At 42.6% G+C, this 18,944-nt stretch overlaps 1 protein-coding gene across 3 annotated transcripts in view; it reads left to right on the top strand.

Annotated features, from left to right (window-relative positions):
- Positions 1-18,944, top strand: part of LOC111960527 (glucagon receptor) — a 36,587-nt gene that overhangs the window by 12,790 nt on the left and 4,853 nt on the right. For 2 of the 3 annotated variants that reach the window (XM_023982554.2, XM_070438101.1), the window contains exons 2-11: positions 9,156-9,320; positions 9,804-9,900; positions 10,318-10,425; positions 14,737-14,858; positions 16,436-16,542; positions 17,006-17,159; positions 17,298-17,457; positions 17,569-17,629; positions 17,725-17,794; positions 18,738-18,826. In XM_023982554.2, the coding sequence (XP_023838322.1) occupies positions 9,273-9,320; positions 9,804-9,900; positions 10,318-10,425; positions 14,737-14,858; positions 16,436-16,542; positions 17,006-17,159; positions 17,298-17,457; positions 17,569-17,629; positions 17,725-17,794; positions 18,738-18,826 (1,016 nt within the window). In that variant the 5' untranslated portion in view covers positions 9,156-9,272. Of the gene's footprint in view, positions 1-9,155; positions 9,321-9,803; positions 9,901-10,317; positions 10,443-14,736; positions 14,859-16,435; positions 16,543-17,005; positions 17,160-17,297; positions 17,458-17,568; positions 17,630-17,724; positions 17,795-18,737; positions 18,827-18,944 lie in introns of those variants that run through there. The other variant, XM_023982555.2, reaches the window with a different exon arrangement.

The raw sequence follows: 18,944 nt of genomic DNA, 5'->3' as shown, positions 1-18,944 counted from the left end.
GTTCTTTTTAGCCTACAACCTCTGATGTCTTGCCATCCTGTGTAGTTGAAATTGTAATTTAACCACACAGTCCTCTTTGGCATTGGGTTGTCTTGTGATTTATCAGGAAAATAATGTAAAGTAGCCTCAATCTATTATGTATGCACAGACACAATAATGATCTCATAATTAGGGCCAGGAGTTTTGGGGCACTTTTTGAGGCACTATGCTTTTACTGGTAATTCCAGCATTGTCCACTAGTGTTGCTGGTTGTGCGTGTACAGTATGTTCGGTAGGAGGGATTGTCTAAGCCAGGGGAAGGCATAGCTCTGCAAACCTTAATCCCACAAAACCTATTATTTGTCAGGGAATACTATTTGTAGATCAGTGATTCTTCTTCTCAGTTTGATCAAGCTGATCCTATCCAACAGACTCAGAAGTTGTAGCTAAAAAATAGGTCCGTTTTGGGCAGTTAAAAAATATATTAATATATATATTTTTTTATTATAATTATTTTTACCTTTATTTAACTAGGCAAGTCAGTTAAGACCAATTTCTTATTTTCAATGACAGCCTAGGAACAGTGGGTAATTACCTTGTTCAGGGGCAGAAAAACAGATTTTTACCTTGTCAGCTCAGGGATTCGATCTTGCAACCTTTCAGTTACTAGTCCAATGCTCTAACCACTAGGCTACCTGCCGCCCACAGTTAAAGAGGTGAGTCAATGAAACCAACCATGGAAGTACATTGGAGCGAATTCAGGGGGGTAGCCCCGACCGGGACTCGAACCGATGTCCAGTAACTGTCAAGCCAACACCTTAACCATTACAGAACATTTCCTAGGATTTCCTACTAGCAGCAACACTAGTGGACAATGCTGGAAATACCAGTAATAGCAAAATGCCTCAAAAGTGGCCCCAAACTTTTTTATGGATGTCAGACACTGTGTTTTATCATTATTGTGTGCCTGTGTGGGTGTGTGCTTGCGTGGGTATGCTGGCTTGCGTGCCGGTGCATATCTGCATGCATGTCTTTGCCCATTTCTGTGTACTTTGCCATATAGTATACCGGTATGTGTGCGTAAACATGTGGAAATTACAGCTCTCTCTCTGAAGTAAAAATCACAGTGGTTACTATGTGGATCCCCCCATCCCTCCCTCCCCTCCTCTACACAACAACATGATTGAAGATGGATGTCACACAAGGAGAAGGGCCAACGGGTCCACAGCTTCCTGTAACTTTCCTCTGCTCATCAGAGCTCTGATCTGCCTCAGAGATACTACAAGAGCAGGAATTCAACAACAATTCCTCTCCTCTTCCTTTGTAAGCTATAGTACTGAATCTGACCCCAGCTTCTGAGTTTCAATGTCTGAATTTTAAAAGGCATTAATTATTCTTATCTCTGTAGCTTACGCCATTCATGCACCACACATTTCATTTTTGAAATATGCTGCCGGCGTGTCAAAGTGCTAATGCATGGAGAACGTTTATTTTCCCCCCGCTGACTGTGTCTACAGCAGTGGCGACCCCGTCATTCGGGGCAGATTTTTGAGCCCCACCTGTTTAGCTAAAAATATATATACAGTACCGGTCAAAAGATTGTTTGCTGCTTTTCCTTCACTCTGCGGTCCAACTCATCCCAAACCATCTCATTTTGGATGTGGTCATGTGATTGTGGAGGCCAGGTCATCTGATGCAGCACTCCATCACTCTCCTTGGTCAAATAGCCCATACACAGCCTGGATGTGTGTTTTGGGTCATTGTCCTGTTGAAAAATAATTATAGTCCCACTAAGAGCAAACCAGATGGGATGGCGTATTGCTGCAGAATGCTGTGGTAGCCATGCTGGTTAATAAATCACAGACAGCGTCACCAGTAAAGCACCCCCACACCTCCTCCTCCATGCTTCATGGTGGGAACCACACTTGCGGAGATCATCCGTTCACCTACTCTGCGTCTCACAAAGACACGCTGGTTGGAACCAAAAAGCTCAAATTTGGACTCATCAGACCAAAGCACAGATTTCCACCAGTCTAATGTCCATTTCTTGTGTTTCTTGGCCCAAGCAAGTCTCTTCTTCTTATCGGTGTCCTTTAATAGGGATTTCTTTGCAGCAATTCGACCATGAAGGCCTGATTCACGCAGTCTTCTCTGAACAGTTGATGTTGAGATGTGTCTGTTATTTGAACTCTTGAAAGCATTTATTTGGACTGCAATTTCTGAGGCTGGTAACTCTAATGAACTTATCTTCTGCAGCAGAGGTAACTCTGGGTCTTCCTTTCATGTGTCGGTCCTCATGAGAACCAGTTTCATCATAACGCTTCATGATTTTTGCGACTGCACTTGAAGAAAGTTCTTGAAATTTTCCGCATTGACTGACCTAGGGGCTATCTTCTATATACCACCTCTACCTTGTCACAACACAACTGATTGGCTCAAACACATTAAGAAGGAAAGAAATTCCACCAATTAACCTTTAACAAGGCACACATGTTAATTGAAATGCATTCCAGGTGACCACCTCATGAAGCTGTATACGAGAATGCCAAGAGTGTGCAAAGCTGTCATCAAGGCAAAGGGTGGCTACTTTCAAGAATCTAAAATATATTTTGATTTCTTTAAACACTTTTTTGGTTACAATATGATTCCATATGTGTTATTTCAAAGTTGTGATGTCTTCACTATTATTCTACAATTGTCACGAATCCCGCTTCCTGAGTCTGTTTTTGCCTGTGTTCTGTCCTGGAGTGTTTTTCTGGTGTCCTGGAACGCACCCTGTCTGGTTGCCGGCGACGTAGCTAGTTGGGAGATCTCTGATTACCCGCACCTGTATCCCATCAGCTATCTACACACCTGGTCCTGATCATCACCCCTCCACTTCATAAGCTCTGACCTGACATCCATTCCCTGCCGGATCGTTAGCCATGAACAGTATGTTGTGCCAGCGTATCAGCCTCCAGTTTGATAGAGTTTGTTTTGTTGTTTTGTACGTCTTGCTTGCCTTGAACTTACCTCCGTTTGTTCTGTCTACAGTCATTCACCCGGAACACTCACCCCATCCCTGCCTGGTCGTCGGTGGCTTCTGTTACTCCCTTGGATCTGCCTATTCACTCCCATCAACTCACCTCCGCTGCCCGCTCCGCCACCTGGATCTTTCTACCTCTACGTTTACACTTGTAAATAAATACTCACCTTCGTCCTACTCTCCTTGTCCTGGTCTGCTTCTGGGTTCTATTTTAGAAAACCGTGACAACAATGTAGAAAATAGTAAAAATAGAGAAAAACCCTTGAATGAGTAGGTGTGTCCAAACTTTTGACTGGTACTGTATATGTCATGCCTGCTCCCGCTCCCCCTCTCTGGCGCTCATTACGCACACCTGTCACCATCGTTTCGCGCATCAACGCTTCATTGGACTCACCTGGACTCCTTCACGTTTTTGATTGCCTCCCCTATATCTGTCTATTCCTCAGTTTCATCCCTGTCAGCATTAATGTCGTTTTGTTTCCCCTGTTCTGTTTCATGTCCGTTGTTTACTAAATGTTCACTCCCTGTACATGCTTCTCGTCTCCCAGTGTCTGTCCTCACAGTATATACAGTGGGGAGAACAAGTATTTGATACACTGCCGATTTTGCAGGTTTTCCTACTTACAAAGCATGTAGCGGTCTGTAATTTTTATCATAGGTACACTTCAACTGTGAGAGACGGAATCTAAAACAAAAATCCAGAAAATCACATTGTATGATTTTTAAGTAATTCATTTGCATACATTATGTAATATGCCAGGGAGATATGTATACTGTAGCTGGGAAAGTAATACTAAGTGTATGTTGTGTAGTAAGCGGTTAGTAGCCCATGTGCCTCACCCTAATAATTTGGTCCCTTTCCCCCTCAGAACTTAGCCTACTGTTCTGACTTGGTGGTGCACATGTAGCCTATAGTCTGTTTTAGAGAAATGTCATCATTGAATATTGTCAGAGGTTTCATTATCTGCTTATATGCCCTCTTTTTTATCCTATGGTTCTGACTTGGTGTACAGGGAGAATATTGTAAGAATGGCCCATGTTCTGAATTCTGTCGCTGTACATTTCAAAAGTACTGAACAAATAGTTTGACTACGTCCGTCTTAGCTCGCTCATTAATGTCTTAATCGCAATTACGGATGGCCTCTTATCCACTCATTGTTCCCTTATGCCATAGCTTGAACAGCTCAACAGTCAGTAGAAACCACATTTGTTAATCAAGTCAGCCATATCAGCTATGTTTTTTAAAAAGGCAGTAAATGAGGCTGAATGAACTGTTTTGTTGCCAGACAAGGCTCTGCTCATAGCCGGGTGTAGCAGTGGTAAGAATTCACTCCATGGTGCTGAAAAGAAAGCTCTGGACAGCATTATGTAGGCCCTAACAGTTTGTGGGCACCGTTTGTCACAGTTATAGTGCAATTAATGTATTGTTTAGTGTTGTGTAGTGGCTTTGCTGACATGCATCTAAAAAAAAAAGAGTTTGCCCCACCAAGATTTACATGCTAAAATTGCCACTGGTCTACAGCACTATAAAGTGAGCAGTGTGTTATGCTGGCTTGCCCCAGCTTGCCGTAAAGACGGCCTCTGTCTGTCTAAAACTGGTCGGGTTAGGTCGCACCCGTCCATTGCCCTAATTATGCACATAAACTCAAATCCCCAGTTCTAATCTTTCCCCTATTTGAAGCTGCCGCACTTCCAGGCCTTAGTGTTATTACCTTAGTCACAGATGATGAGTTGGAGGGGTCACCGAGGGCCGCTGGACTGACCTGAAATAGCCCTGGTGTTAAGGAGATCCAGTAGCCTAGCTCTGATCCTCTTACACCCTCTGCCGAAACAGTTTCCCGTTTGACCAGGGTGGAGAGGGTCACACATCATCCACCCTGTTTTAAAAGCATGTCTGCCCTTGATGACAGAAAAACTGTGACAGCACTGGTCAGAGACAGTCCCTCTACTGCAAGTTACACGCAACCAGAACCCCTGGCTCATGTGCTTCCTATTACTGTTTGTGATCGGTGAGAGATGCCAGCTTCCATGGACACAAGATTAACTGTGTTGTAAAAGCTTGGGAAATAGGAAAAACACAACCTGAAAAATTGTGGCGCAGTTTAGATAACACAACTGACTAGATATCCTTAAACCTTGTGTTGGTTGGTGAATTACTTGCAGTTCTCTCTTGTTCTCTCAAAGACTGTGACTCTACTCTATATCACCAGGTTGGCATTGATACATGAAGTCATTGACATGGTAAGTAGACCTGAAATACAATAAATAAATAACCGTCTAGATCTGTGCACTATAGACACTATATCAGCCAACTCCAGGCTGTCATTGGTGAATATTACTCCACTTCTTGACAGTCCCATTTTACGTCTTTCTTCAACATCTTCATCTGCTTATATTTTTGTCTATTTAATTCCAGACGAAGTGCCATTCTGTCCCGAAGCGATATTCTGTTTTTCATAGTCATAGTCATTTGGGCTTAAAATGCGGTGTAGTCTAAGCCTTTTATCATTACAGGGTGACGGAGGTTTGCCAAAGACACATGAATAGAATCCGTTTTCTCCTTCAAAGCGTATCGTCAGTTAAAATCTGAGCCAATGTTTTGAGGGAAGCATAGACGGAGGACATTTCTCACATCATTTCATCTGGTGGATTGAAGCATGTATGTTTTCCTTCACTGGGCCAAGCTTGTCACTGCCGACACGGTACAGGGATGGATTAAACCTACTTAACCTACACACAAATGTCAAAACATTGCTACCTTATCACCCGTCATGAAAGGAGGCATGATAAACATACCATTAATTATTTAAAATACTCTAGATTATATCACTTTTTGAAAATCACATGTGGTACCTTGATGAATAGTGTCTGTACTGTAGCTTGGTTTTGAAAAGTAATTTCTTTCTTGACATAAGTCATCCGTGCTATGTTGCCTTTCTCCCTATTCCTCATGTCTCACAAACTTTGGCCAAATCTGTTACGGCAGCCCAGGTTGTCTCATGATGCTGCCTCTTACCTGTCTACATTCTGGCGTCAGATAGGTTCGAGTTTGAGTGGTTTCCTGCCAGGTATGACTGGCATTGAGGCAGGTAATCCTCATCATCACTCCCAGCTCATGCCAAGAGAGCTCTTTGTATAGATACAGTCTATGTGCATACTGTAGCTGTACATTCCACTGAGAGCCTACAGAAAATACCTCTTTTTCAGATAGGTCTGTAATTGTTTGCCTAAAACCCCAGCAGCTTTAACGGTAGGATCCTCTGGATGTTTTGTGAGATGAATTCCAATAATGAGAATTCAACCCTGAATATTCTGGCAGAACGTAAACTCTCGTGAAAAGTATTGTTTTATTCACCGTGGTGCACTGGAATTGCCTGAGGCCCAAGGCCTCACTAACGAGTTGGGTTTTCATTAGCATTCATTACTGTGCAAATATGACCTACCACATAATGAGCAGGCTCTCACCCAGCAGATGTGCAATCCTTTCCTCATATGTTATAATGTAACGTATTGTCTGTTGGATAATATGGATCTTCCTTTTCTGTTTTGCACGGCCATAGTACGTGTAAGGGGTGGATTAGGGTTCAGTAGCTTGACTGGCATGTTGACTGAAACGAAGATATGTTTTTTATGATGAGATGACATGGTAATAATGGCCTGTCGGGCTGTTATATGTCAGTTCTTGGTTTTAGTCCAATACCTTCACGGGTCAAGAAAACCCTCACAGTTCGTCTGCTTGTTCAAGAGTTACTGAATAAATTAATCCAGTGGCATCTCCAGCTTTGAACCTTAATCGTTTTTTTTTCCTGAGCGTTCTTCTGAAGTGAAGTCGAGGCTTTTCGGGGTGTTTTGAAATGGCTGCTCATAGTTTGTGAAGGAATAAAGTACCGACAGTGTACTTTGGATCACAATCTGTGTTTTGAGTAGCTGCTCTTGATCTTGTGTGTATGCTACAATGTTTGACTGCAGACTTACTGGATTTTCTTTTGTACAGAGGAACAACATGGAGACACCTGCTGGGAATTGGCCCCTGAAAAGAAAAACAAGCTAGATGAAGGCAGGATACTGTGCAACTCCCCCTCAACTGTTTTATGCCCTAAAACTCAAACATGTCATGTTCTATAAATGTACACAGTTGGGGTTATTTTTGTAGATGTAGAACGTTTTTCAAATCATGACATCACAAGAAAAWTTGAATTCAGAGAAAAATAAGTCTTGTCAATGTGACTGATGTTATGCATACAATTTCCAAATCCCTTGTGCAGGAAAAATTCTCCGTCTAAAAAGGATCCTCTGTGTGCATGAAGCATGAACTCTTTGTAAACAAAAGCCCAAACTCTTTGTGTAAAATGTTTGATCCCCAACAATGAGGTCAGTACAGTACAGCATGTACATTGAGGGAGTTGCTGTGTAGACCAATGTGTTCCAGCTCTTTAAGTAACATAGCAGGCACAATGGGAACAATATTTTATGTTCAGTTTTTGTATTATTTTATAAAAAATCAAATTTTGTGGTTTCCACTTGGTAGTTACAGTCTTGTCTCATCGCTGCAACTCCTGTACGTACTCGGGAGAGAAGAACGTRGAGAGCCGTGCGTCCTCTGAAACACAACCCAACCAAGCCGCACTGCTTCTTGACACAATGCCCACTTAACCCGGAAGCCAGCCGCAGGAAGGAAACACAGTGTCGGAGGAAACATCGTGGCGTCCGTGTCAGCGTGCATTACGCCCGGCCCGCCACAGGAGTCGCTAGTGCGCGATGGGACAAGAACATCCCTACAGGCCTAACCCTCCCCTAACCCGGACGACGCTGGGCCAATTGTCCACCGCCGCATGGGTCTCCCGTGTGTCTACCGGCCAGCTGCAACAGAGCCTGGACTCGAACCAGGATCTCTAGTTGCACAGCTAGTGCTGTGATGCAGTGCCTTAGACCTCAAAACCACTCGGGAGGCCGTGTTTGTATTTTTATAGATAATTCACACAGTTTTCCACACTGTTTAGCACAACACCCCCCACAAAAAAAACATTTAATAATTGACCACAACCCGGTCATACATGACTGAACAGAACACTTTGTCTCTAGATACAGGCATGCAGCTTCTTCAGAGCTATATTTAGAGTTAGGCCAACTTTTAGAATTTTGAGTATTGTTCTAATTCTAGACATTCAGTTACATAGCATTATACCATGGCATTGTTGGATACTCGTTTCTGATTGGCTTGAAGGGCATTCTAGATTGTGCATTATTTCCCCATAACAGTGTATTTGCACGGTAGAATTCAACGGCTATAGTTCATTCTTACTAGTTTGAGCTGCTTTTGAAAGCAGAAGTCGAATTGAAAATGTTATTGGCATTGTTGAATTCAATTTTCTTAATAGCAAGCTAGGACTGATGGTTTGGTTAGCTAAACTAGCAAGTGTGTTTGTTTGGTTACCAAGGCAACTACTGTAGCTATCTAGTAAACTTGCTAGTTACTACAGCAGCCCCTCGTTGATGATCTGTTTCTTGTTTAAAGTTTCCCCATGTAATATTAATGGGGAGCTAACATGGCTGGCATAATTATGTTGTAGTGACATGTAAATGCATCATAATGCAGAAACCTCAATGTCCTAACTCTCTAAATACAGTATATGGCTCTGGGCTTCTTTATGTAGATGTTTCCAAGATTACAACGATTGGCCCTCCCATCAGATTGTTAGATAGCACTCTGGTTAGATTTCATTGAGATGTCTTTGGGAGACTTGGGTGTGGACATGCTTTCAATGCTCAAATTAGCCTACACTACAGTAGCAACAAAATAGTGGGCCCGAAACCTCACATCCTCTAATCAGCTACATGGCCTCATTGGCCTTCATGGATTCATTAATGATTACATGTTGATTGGGCTCATTAACATTTGAACTAAGTGGTTACATCAGTTGACGAAAATATAAATTCTCATCTGCCACAATTATTGGGCCGGCATCATTGATCCCGTGCCATTACGTTTTTACTTCCTTTCCACAAATCAAATGCCAAATCCTATTCCCATTGTGGACCACAAGCTTGTTTTAGCGTAATATGTGATAAGAATTGTAACCCAAACCCATATTGTGTGATTGCTCTGTTCTGTACACGGTAGGTCTAACTGATTGTGTGTGTTGTTTTGCAGGGTGTGGGCTATGGGGTGGAGGTCTGAGGCAATGCCTGGTTCTGACCCCCCTGGGTCAAAAACACCCAGCAGCCCTGAGATGATGAGTGGCCCTCCACCCTGGCACTCCTCTAAGTGATGAAGACCCCTGCCATCCTCATCCTGTCTGTCCTGTGCAGAACTGTGGTAGGCACATTTCACTTTGTTTCTGCTCATTACGGCAGTAGTGATTGTACTTCACATTACTTTCCACCTTCAATCCATCCATAGAAGTGTGTCGTGTCATTAGAGGCTTCCGTCGTGAGTTTATTTGATTGTCCTCAGGACTTACACATGAAATGTAAGTCATGTGAAGATGATTCACCTTTCTGAATCACTGCAGGTAATAATGGTCTGTGTGCTTTATAGAACACAATCAGAGTGCTGGGAAGCTGCTCTTAACACCAGTGTCAGTTTAATGTGCTTTGCATCCTCAATCAATGCAGCTGGTTTAGTGAATGTATGTGTCAGCTTTTATGGAGAATTTCAGTTACAACACTACACTAAGCCAAGGTATTAGTGCTTTATATCCAGTCAGGTTTTAAACCCAGTTAGGTATTGTAGGGCTTACCCAGAAGAACCCGCTGGGGTTGACCCCTGACCCTCAATCTTGTGAATTATGACGGGCAGCTTGTGTCAACGAAGACGGTGAAGCACACGGTGGAGGAATGGAACAGATACAGGAACGAGTGCCTGCTGAGAATGAGCACGGACCCCACAGCCCCAGGTAAGACTCAAAAACAGACGCCTGTCCTAATCAGACACACCCCATTATGGATTTATAAATCGAATAACATCTAAAAACGTTATCGTCTAGAGTAGACAGTAGAATTATGCAGTTGGCTTCACAATTATAATGGCTTCATAACCCCTCTCCCTCAAGCAAATATATATTTCAGAGTCCACAGAATCTACCCAATTCTTAGAATAAGTACCATGAGTCAGGCTTCGACTTAACATCTGACCCAAAGGACTGCATCCATTGCAAGGCAGTATCCTCATCATTACTACTGTTTTCCCAGGTGTTCTTCATCCAAAAACTAAAGTCTCTATCCTGTTTAGCTTCAGACAAAAAATTAAGGATTCAGGGTCTGCTGTCTGCTTACTTACTTACTTACGGCTTATATCGTCTCTTCTCCCCCAGGCTTGTTCTGCGGCCGTATGTTTGACATGTATGCCTGCTGGCCGGAGGGTGTCCCCAACAGCACGGTTAAAGTACCCTGCCCATGGTACCTCCCCTGGTACAACCAAGGTACTGGTGTGGCATTGGTTAGTGCTTTATGGTTCGGTAGGATCATTGAGATTTTGTTTCATCCGACTTCCAGCAAGAGGTTAATGCTAACACTGTTTCTGTCTAAAGCCTACAGAATTAGGCCCCGGTGTCTGGTCTGGAGCGTGAAATCACAAGCTCTGATGGTCGGTTGCTGTGTAGCAACCTAGCGGCGCCAAAAGCCCTGGGGCCGTATTTATAACCGTGCCCATTTCTGAAATAATATTGATTTTTATTAACTTGGCGCATGACATACATACGCATGTTTCCCATTATAAATCAGCCTTGTCTTAAAACTGTGGACGCTTGAATGAGCATTAAAACTTTGCCTGGAAAACGCTTCTTTCCCCTTTTATGATGACAATAATGCCCTTTATTTGCAGGATTATTTGGAACTATTGTCAATAGACCACGTAATGCAAAAGACTAATTGTTGTTCAAAAGTTCATCAATAGATTGTTGGGTTTTTGGATTTCCTGCCTTGGTATGGACTCTGAGATGAAATAGGCAATGATGTCGCGCTCCTATCGACACAGCAATACTGTAACCTACTCATACTGTCAAATATTACATAAATATGACATAATCTACCGTTCTATTTACTGTGTTGGCAGAATGCTTTAATCTTAACCAGTAATTTATGCTGTATCTGGAACAGGATTGTGTCCGTTTCTGAACGAGAAAACAATGGCAAATTGTCGGAGATCTGTCAGCAGAACATTTGAATTCAACAATGTTTTATGATGGACTGCCCACGCATTCTGGAACATTGTAGGGCTACAAAACAAATTACAGTGCCTACAGTTCTATTTCTTGTGTGTTTTTGTTCTATTTGGCTTTTTATTTATTTATTATAGTACTACTGATTTTCATTAATGCATTGTTGTGAAAGAGCAAGCAAGAAAGGCATTTAGCTGTACGAATCGTGGCAAAAAGTTTTGAGAATGACACAAATATTAATTTCCACAAAGTTTTCTGCTTCAATGTCTTTAGATATTTTTGTCAGATGCTACTATGGAATACTGAAGTATAATTACAAGCATTTCATAAGTGTCAAAGGCTTTTATTGACAATTACATGAAGTTGATGCAAAGAGTGAGCCCACTCCCTTGGCTGAGAAGCAACCCCACACATGAATGGTCACAGGATGCTTTACTGTTGGCATGACACAGGACTGATGGTAGCGCTCACCTTGTCTTCTCCGGACAAGCTTTTTTCCAGATGCCCCAAACAATCGGAAAGGGGATTCATCAGAGAAAATGACTTTACCCCAGTCCTCAGCAGTCCAATCCCTGTACCTTTTGCAGAATATCAGTCTGTCCCTGATGTTTTTCCTGGAGAGAAATGGCTTCTTTGCTGCCCTTCTTGACACCAGGCCATCCTCCAAAAGTCTTCGCCTCACTGTGCGTGCAGATGCACTCACACCTGCCTGCTGCCATTCCTGAGCAAGCTCTGTACTGGTGGTGCCCCGATCCCGCAGCTGAATCACCTTTAGAAGACGGTCCTGGCGCTTGCTGGACTTTCTTGGGCGCCCTGAAGCCTTCTTCACAACAATTGAACCGCTCTCCTTGAAGTTCTTGATGATCTGATAAATGGTTGATTTAGGTGCAATCTTACTGGCAGCAATATCCTCGCCTGTGAAGCCCTTTTTGTGCAAAGCAATGATGACCACACGTGTTTCCTTGCAGGTAACCATGGTTGACCGAAGAAGAACAATGATTCCAAGCACCACCCTCCTTTTGAAACTTCCAGTCTGTTATTCAAACTCAATCAGCATGACAGAGTGGTCTCCAGCCTTGTCCTCGTCAACACTCACACCTGTGTTAATGAGAGAATCACTGACATGATGTCAGCTGGTCCTTTTGTGGCAGGGCTGAAATGCAGTGGAAATGTTTTTTGGGGATTCAGTTCATTTGCATGGCAAAGAGGGACTTGCAAATTAATTGCAATTAATCTGATCACTCTTCATAACATTCTGGAGTATATGCAAATTGCCATCATACAAACTGAGGCAGCAGAATTTGTGAAAATTAATATTTGTGTCATTCTCAAAACTTTTGGCCACGACTGTACATGTGCAAGTGACAATTAAAATGTGAAACTTGATTCATAGGCCTACTTCAATGTAACCTTTATTTAACTAGGCAAGTTAGTTAAGAAGAAATTCTTATTTACAATGACGGCCTACCATGGTCAAACCCGGACGATGCTAGGCCAATTGTGCGCCGCCCTATGGGACTCCCAATCACGGCCAGAAAGATCAGCTGTTAAACTTGACTGTAGCCTATTCCGGTATTATAAACTGTCCTGCCTATAACTATACATATAGCCAGGAGCACAACTTTCACTGGGGACAAGTCCCCCCCCCCCCCCCCCCCCACACATTATGAAATAAAATGTTTGTTTCCCCCAGTTTTATTATTGTAATGTCATACAAAACAGGCAATGATATGCTTTAGGACCATGCAGACGCCTCCGAGCGGTCAGGTAGGCTGTTTGGAGTGATTATCCAGCTAGATTAAAAAATATATAATAATGATGTCCCCCCAATTCTAAAAGTTGCACCCCTGCATATACAGTTGAAGTCTGAAGTTTACATACACCTTAGCCAAATACATTTAAACTCAGTTTTTCACAATTTCTGACATTTAATCCTCGTAAAAAATCCCTGACTTAGGTCAGTTAGGATCACCACTTTATTTTAAGAATGTGAAATGTCAGAATAATAGTAGAGAGATTGATTTATTTCATCTTTTATTTCTTTCATCACATTCCCAGTGGGTCAGAAGTTTACATACACTCAATTAGTATTTGGTAGCATTGCCTTTAAATTGTTTAATTTGGGTCAAACATTTCGGGTAGCCTTCCACAAGCTTCCCACAATAAGTTGGGTGAATTTTGGCCCATTCCTCCTGACAGAGCTGGTGCAACTGAGTCAGGTTTGTAGGCCTCCTTGCTCACACACACTTTTTCAGTTCTGCCCACACATTTTCTATAGGATTGAGATCAGGGCTTTGTGATGGCCACTCCAATACCTTGACTTTGTGGTCCTTAAGCCATTTCGCCACAACTTTGGAAGTATGCTTGGGGTCATTGTCCATTTGGAAGACCCATTTATGTCCAAGCTTTAACTCCCTGACTGACGTCTTGAGATTTTCCTTCCTCATGACGCCATCTATTTTGTGAAGTGCACAAGTCCCTCCTGCCACCCCCGTGCTTCACGGTTGGYTTGGTGTTCTTCGCCTTGCAAGCCTCCCCCTTTTTCCTCCAAACATAACAATGGTCATTATGGCCAAACAGTTCTATTTTTGTTTCATCAGACCAGAGGACATTTCTCCAAATGTATGATCTTTGTCCAGTTGTGCAGTTGCAAACCGTAGTCTGGCTTTTTTATGGTGGTTTTGGAGCAGTGGCTTCTTCCTTGCTGAGCGGCCTTTCAGGTTATGTTGATATAGGACTTGTTTAACTGTGGATATAGATACTTTTGTACCTGTTCCTCCAGCATCTTCACAATGTCCTTTGCTGTTGTTCTGGGATTGATTTGCACCAAAGTACGTTCATCTCTAGGAGACAGAACGCATCTCCTTCCTGAGCGGTATGATGGCAGCGTGGTCCCAAACACATTCTCATGTCAAGTAAAATTTGAATAAATGCCCACTTTTGTGTGAAAACTGGCGCACACTCTTTTTTATGCTATATTTTGTACATATGCACGGTTTATAAATGAGGCCCCTGGTCTGCCATAGAAAGCCTATATAAATTACACGATCGGCCACCCCCCCAAAAAACTGACGGACATTTTGTGCTCTAAAATGTGTTTATTATGATCAAGTTTGATCCCCACTGTCAATTATTTTAAAGTCCGCTACAAATCGCGATATTTAATTAAATCGTGATCCATTCTGACTGCTACATACATTTTGTCGTCACACAGGACCACGTGCGGACACAGACTAATCATGGGCGGGCAGGCTACGAGACGGCGCCCGGTGACTCTCATGCGGGATGAAAACCACTACATCGACCATGATCCTTTGCTAGTTATGCTAGTTACAGATACTTTCACCATGATGCTTAGCAATTTTGGGGTGCCATTCAGTCCTATTCAGCAATATGGCGCGCTTCAAATTCAAATAGTTCCGGCTTTATGCGCCACCTGGGAGTTTTCCATAGGAATACGTGGATGACTTCAGCGCTTTCACCATCTACTGGTTTTAATGTCTATGTACAGAATTTAATTTGTCTCATCTGTTTGACTTCTTCCTTCATCTCTCCCTCCCCATGTCTGTGCAGTTCGTAATGGGTATGTGTTGCGGGAGTGTGGGCCTGATGGCCAGTGGGCCGTTAACAACACCAGTAGCACATGGAGGGACCACTCCCAGTGCAACGCAGACAACAACCAGCAGGTGGCACAGGTAATACCCATCATGCACCATTCCTGAAATAGACCCTCTTCTCAGAGCACATAATAACACACATGGCTAAGAGGAGAACAAGATACTTTCAAAGGGTTAATGCTTTTAATTACTGTATGTGATTTTTTGAAAACTTAACCAGTAGTCTTAGGAGACCCTCCAAGTAATGACAGATGCTTAGAGAGGTTAACTAATTCATAGCCAAATAGCCATTCAAAAAGCAATGAGTAATAGAGTAGGTATTCCAATGGCATACCACTTGTAGGGGACATAGAAATGCAATTACCAGAATGGCCATTCTTTTACAATAATGCCCGAATGCTCTGATTGCTTATGGATGTTGAGGTGGGCTAGCAGCAGCAGTTGCTGTCCCCTCGTGTTGACTTCCAATCATCCCTATCAGCATGCTCAACTCAAGTCCTCCTTACCCTCTCTTAATTTTACATCTAGTGCTGCACTCCATTACGAGCTCAGTAATGAATGGTCCATTTACTACATCAATAGAAAAGATGTCATTACTTAGTCAGTGTAATGAATACTCAGGGAGAAAAAGGTGTAGATTCACGCGCAGAGCGCGGCAGGTGTTTATTCGCCTTCACAGAAGGCAGGAGTCGTGGTCATAGGCAGGCAATGGTCATACACAGATAGGCAAACAGGCAGGTTAATCAAAACTAGGACTGAAGGCTATAACTGGTTCTCACAAACGAGCTAGGAAAAGGCTTAGTAGAGTCAAAACGAACAATACCTCACAAAGGAACAAACAGAATGAACTGAACTAAATAAGGAGCTGATGAGACCAGGTGAGTAACTAACAGGTGAAATCAATGAACAAAAATGAAAGACAGGGCTACGTTCAAGAACACAAAGAAACAGAACACAAGGTTGACTAAAAATAAATACAGAACCTTACAGTCAGTACTACATCCGGGATTATAGATCTGCCAGGGCTTCAGAGTATGAGGGTGAGCTCTGAGAGACACACAGTCCTCTCTTTATGAAGAGGGAGACAGCCGTCACCTAGGGGTTATGTTTTTGCTGGCAACCAATGATGCAACGCTGCTTTGCCTCATTGGCCCCACAGCTGAAATGTACTCCAGTCTGCAGCCAGACTCCCTGATGATAAGAAAAATAGGTTGGTAAACGCTGATCGCCGTTCGCAGTGAATTAAATAACGGTCCCTATATTTCCAATGCATTTTTCCACGATAGGTGAGTAAATGTGCATTTACGCTCCACTTCATCACTGTTTGACACCTGTTACCCTCACATGTTCCAATCTGTGATATTCATAAGCCTGGAGTGTACATTAATGCATTTTTAATAGGAGTTTATTATAGTGTACTGAGCATCATTCAAGTGTTTATGAACATTTTCCAAGGCATAATAGGCAACAAGACGACTTTTTGCGGTCAGTGCATCTGCTTTGTCTGTATTTGTCTCTGTTTGCACTCTACCAAAAGGACAGGACATTAGTACAGCACAGCACATCAACAATAGAGTCAGAGAGTTATAGGTGAAAACAGGGTCATGTTCCCTCGTCTACTTGGGATTTGAGTGCAGGTCTTTGTGTGTCCACAGGAGAACCAGATGGTGATCTTGGCCTACTTCCGGGTGATGTACACTGTGGGCTACTCTCTGTCCTTGGCCAGCCTTTCCCTGGCCCTCATCATACTGCTCATCTTCAGGTAAATACTGGCTCTGACCACAGTCATAAACATCATACAGTCCATATTTATATGTCAGGATTTGACTCTGACTATGGGACTGTTTGTTTGGACTAAGGCTTATGGCTTCACTTCTAGTCATCTGATGTGAATTAGGTGAAGGTAAATCATACAGATGTAGGATCTTAATTTGAGCCAGTTTGCTACAGCAGGAAAATAATCCTGCAGCAACAGGAAATGTGAATTATGTGGATTATAATTCATGGAAATTTCTTGTTATGGCAAGTTCTGAAATTTTAAAGTGGAAATTACAAACTTTAGAAGCCTTTTTAAACTTTGAATACACTCTTGCTGTGCATGAAAATTCTCATCAACAAAAGAGTGATCAAATTAAAATCCTACAATTGTACATGACATATACTGTACATGATGCTGGAAAGAATTTTGTGATACAGTAATCTCATTGTCAAGTGTTGTACCCTAGGAAACTAAGGTGCACCAGGAACTATATCCACACCAATCTGTTTGCGTCCTTCATCCTGCGAGCCATATCCATCCTCACCAGAGATGCTGTTCTCACCAGGGACACCCCKGAGTTCAGAGACAACAGAGACGTGTCCAACGTCCTCAGTGATCAGGTCGGGAACTAAAGGCTATACACACTAATGCAGGTTACAGAAATACACACACACACAAACGAACAGTTTACAGACTCAATTCATCATTCGTACTTTAGACAGCCATCCTTGACCTCTTCCCCTGACCTTTGCCCCCAGGCTCTCTCTGGCTGCCGTGTGGCCCAGGTGCTGATGCAGTACTGTGTGGGGGCTAACTACTACTGGCTGCTGGTGGAAGGCCTGTACCTTCACAACCTGCTGGTGCTCATGGTCTTCTCTGAGAACAGCTACTTCTGTGGATACCTCTTCATCGGCTGGGGTGGATACACACGCACACTCACACATACAGATGGACACACACACACATATGATAAATTATATAAATGCTGTTTCCTGACAGTAATGTATGGGTTTATGACACTGTGTGTAGGATCCCCAGTGTTATTTGTGGTCCCCTGGATTATAGTGCGGTACCTGTATGAGAACGCACGGTGAGTCCCTCTCATTTCCATTCAATCTTATTTCCTCATCATCTGTTACTAGAAACAGAATTCCGACTGAGAGATTGTGACTCACCTCCTCCCAGGTGCTGGGAGATCAACGAGAACATGGCGTACTGGTGGATCATCCGCACACCCATCCTCCTGGCCATTCTGGTGAGTGTGTGTAACGTGTGTGTGTGTCGACTGTGCTGTGTGCCCTAAAGCAATGAGGGTCCAGGGGTTACTCATTCGTCAACCCAGCGCTCCTCTCCTCTTCCCCCTGCAGTCTTGTCTCTTTGAAGTTAGCAGACCGTGACAAGCCTGGGGAAATTGTGCGAATGTGAAAGCTGAGTGGGCATGTTTTGGTTCCGGAATGCACTGTACATTAAAATGAATGGATGACTCATCAACCCAGAAGACGAAATTAATGTCATTTGGTTTCTTTTCTTTTCTTAGTAACACTTAACATGTTCCTTGAAGCTTGATCTAAAGAGTGTTTAATTAGCGTCTCTCGGTGAAACTCTGAGAGGAAGAAAATATCATTTTTTTCCTACGGTATTTTGCATCAGAAGCAACATGCCAGAAGAGATGAGGATTCTCCTGTCACAGATGATTTGTAATTTGTCCCACAACTCTCACATTTCCTTAAGGACTAAATGCCTGACATGTTTTGACATAGTTAGTAATGTCAGACATAGACTGTGTTTTCTATCTCTGTTTTACTTTTCATATTGTATTGATGTGTATATTTTTATAATTACAAGGTTCATCTGTAAAATAGCATGGCAGCCTGTCAAAATAAAGGTTAAGTAAATAGGAGTAGTTCACACGTAATATGACGTGCAGTTGCACTCTGTCACCTGAACTTTGCAGTTAATACCCCTAACATGTTGCAGTCTGACTTTGGAACTCAAACTTCTTGTGGAATTCTCACATATTCACCCTGCTTCAACAGTAGCAGTTATCCTTGTTTCCTTTTCTTATATAATACTGAAATGCCAGAGAACAGAACAGATCCATTTGGATACACATCCTTTTATTCTCTCTGACATTAATAAAGCTAATACTTGGTGGTTTGATGTTGATTGTGTTTTATTGATTTTTTTTTTTATTCCAGGTCAACTTTTTCATATTTATTCGGATCATACAGATCCTTGTCTCCAAATTAAAGGCAAACCAAATGAGGTACACCGATTATAAATTCAGGTAAGAAAGATACAGCAGCTTCTAATCCATGAATGACATAAACGCAGATCAAAGTAAAAACACAAAACAAACACTGTCCTATTCACGGAACATTACTGTACCTTTGGCAGCGTCGTTG

The sequence above is a fragment of the Salvelinus sp. IW2-2015 genome, linkage group LG4p (assembly GCF_002910315.2).
Source record: "Salvelinus sp. IW2-2015 linkage group LG4p, ASM291031v2, whole genome shotgun sequence".
NCBI lineage: Eukaryota > Metazoa > Chordata > Actinopteri > Salmoniformes > Salmonidae > Salvelinus > Salvelinus sp. IW2-2015.
This window is presented reverse-complemented; position numbering and strand designations above follow the sequence as displayed.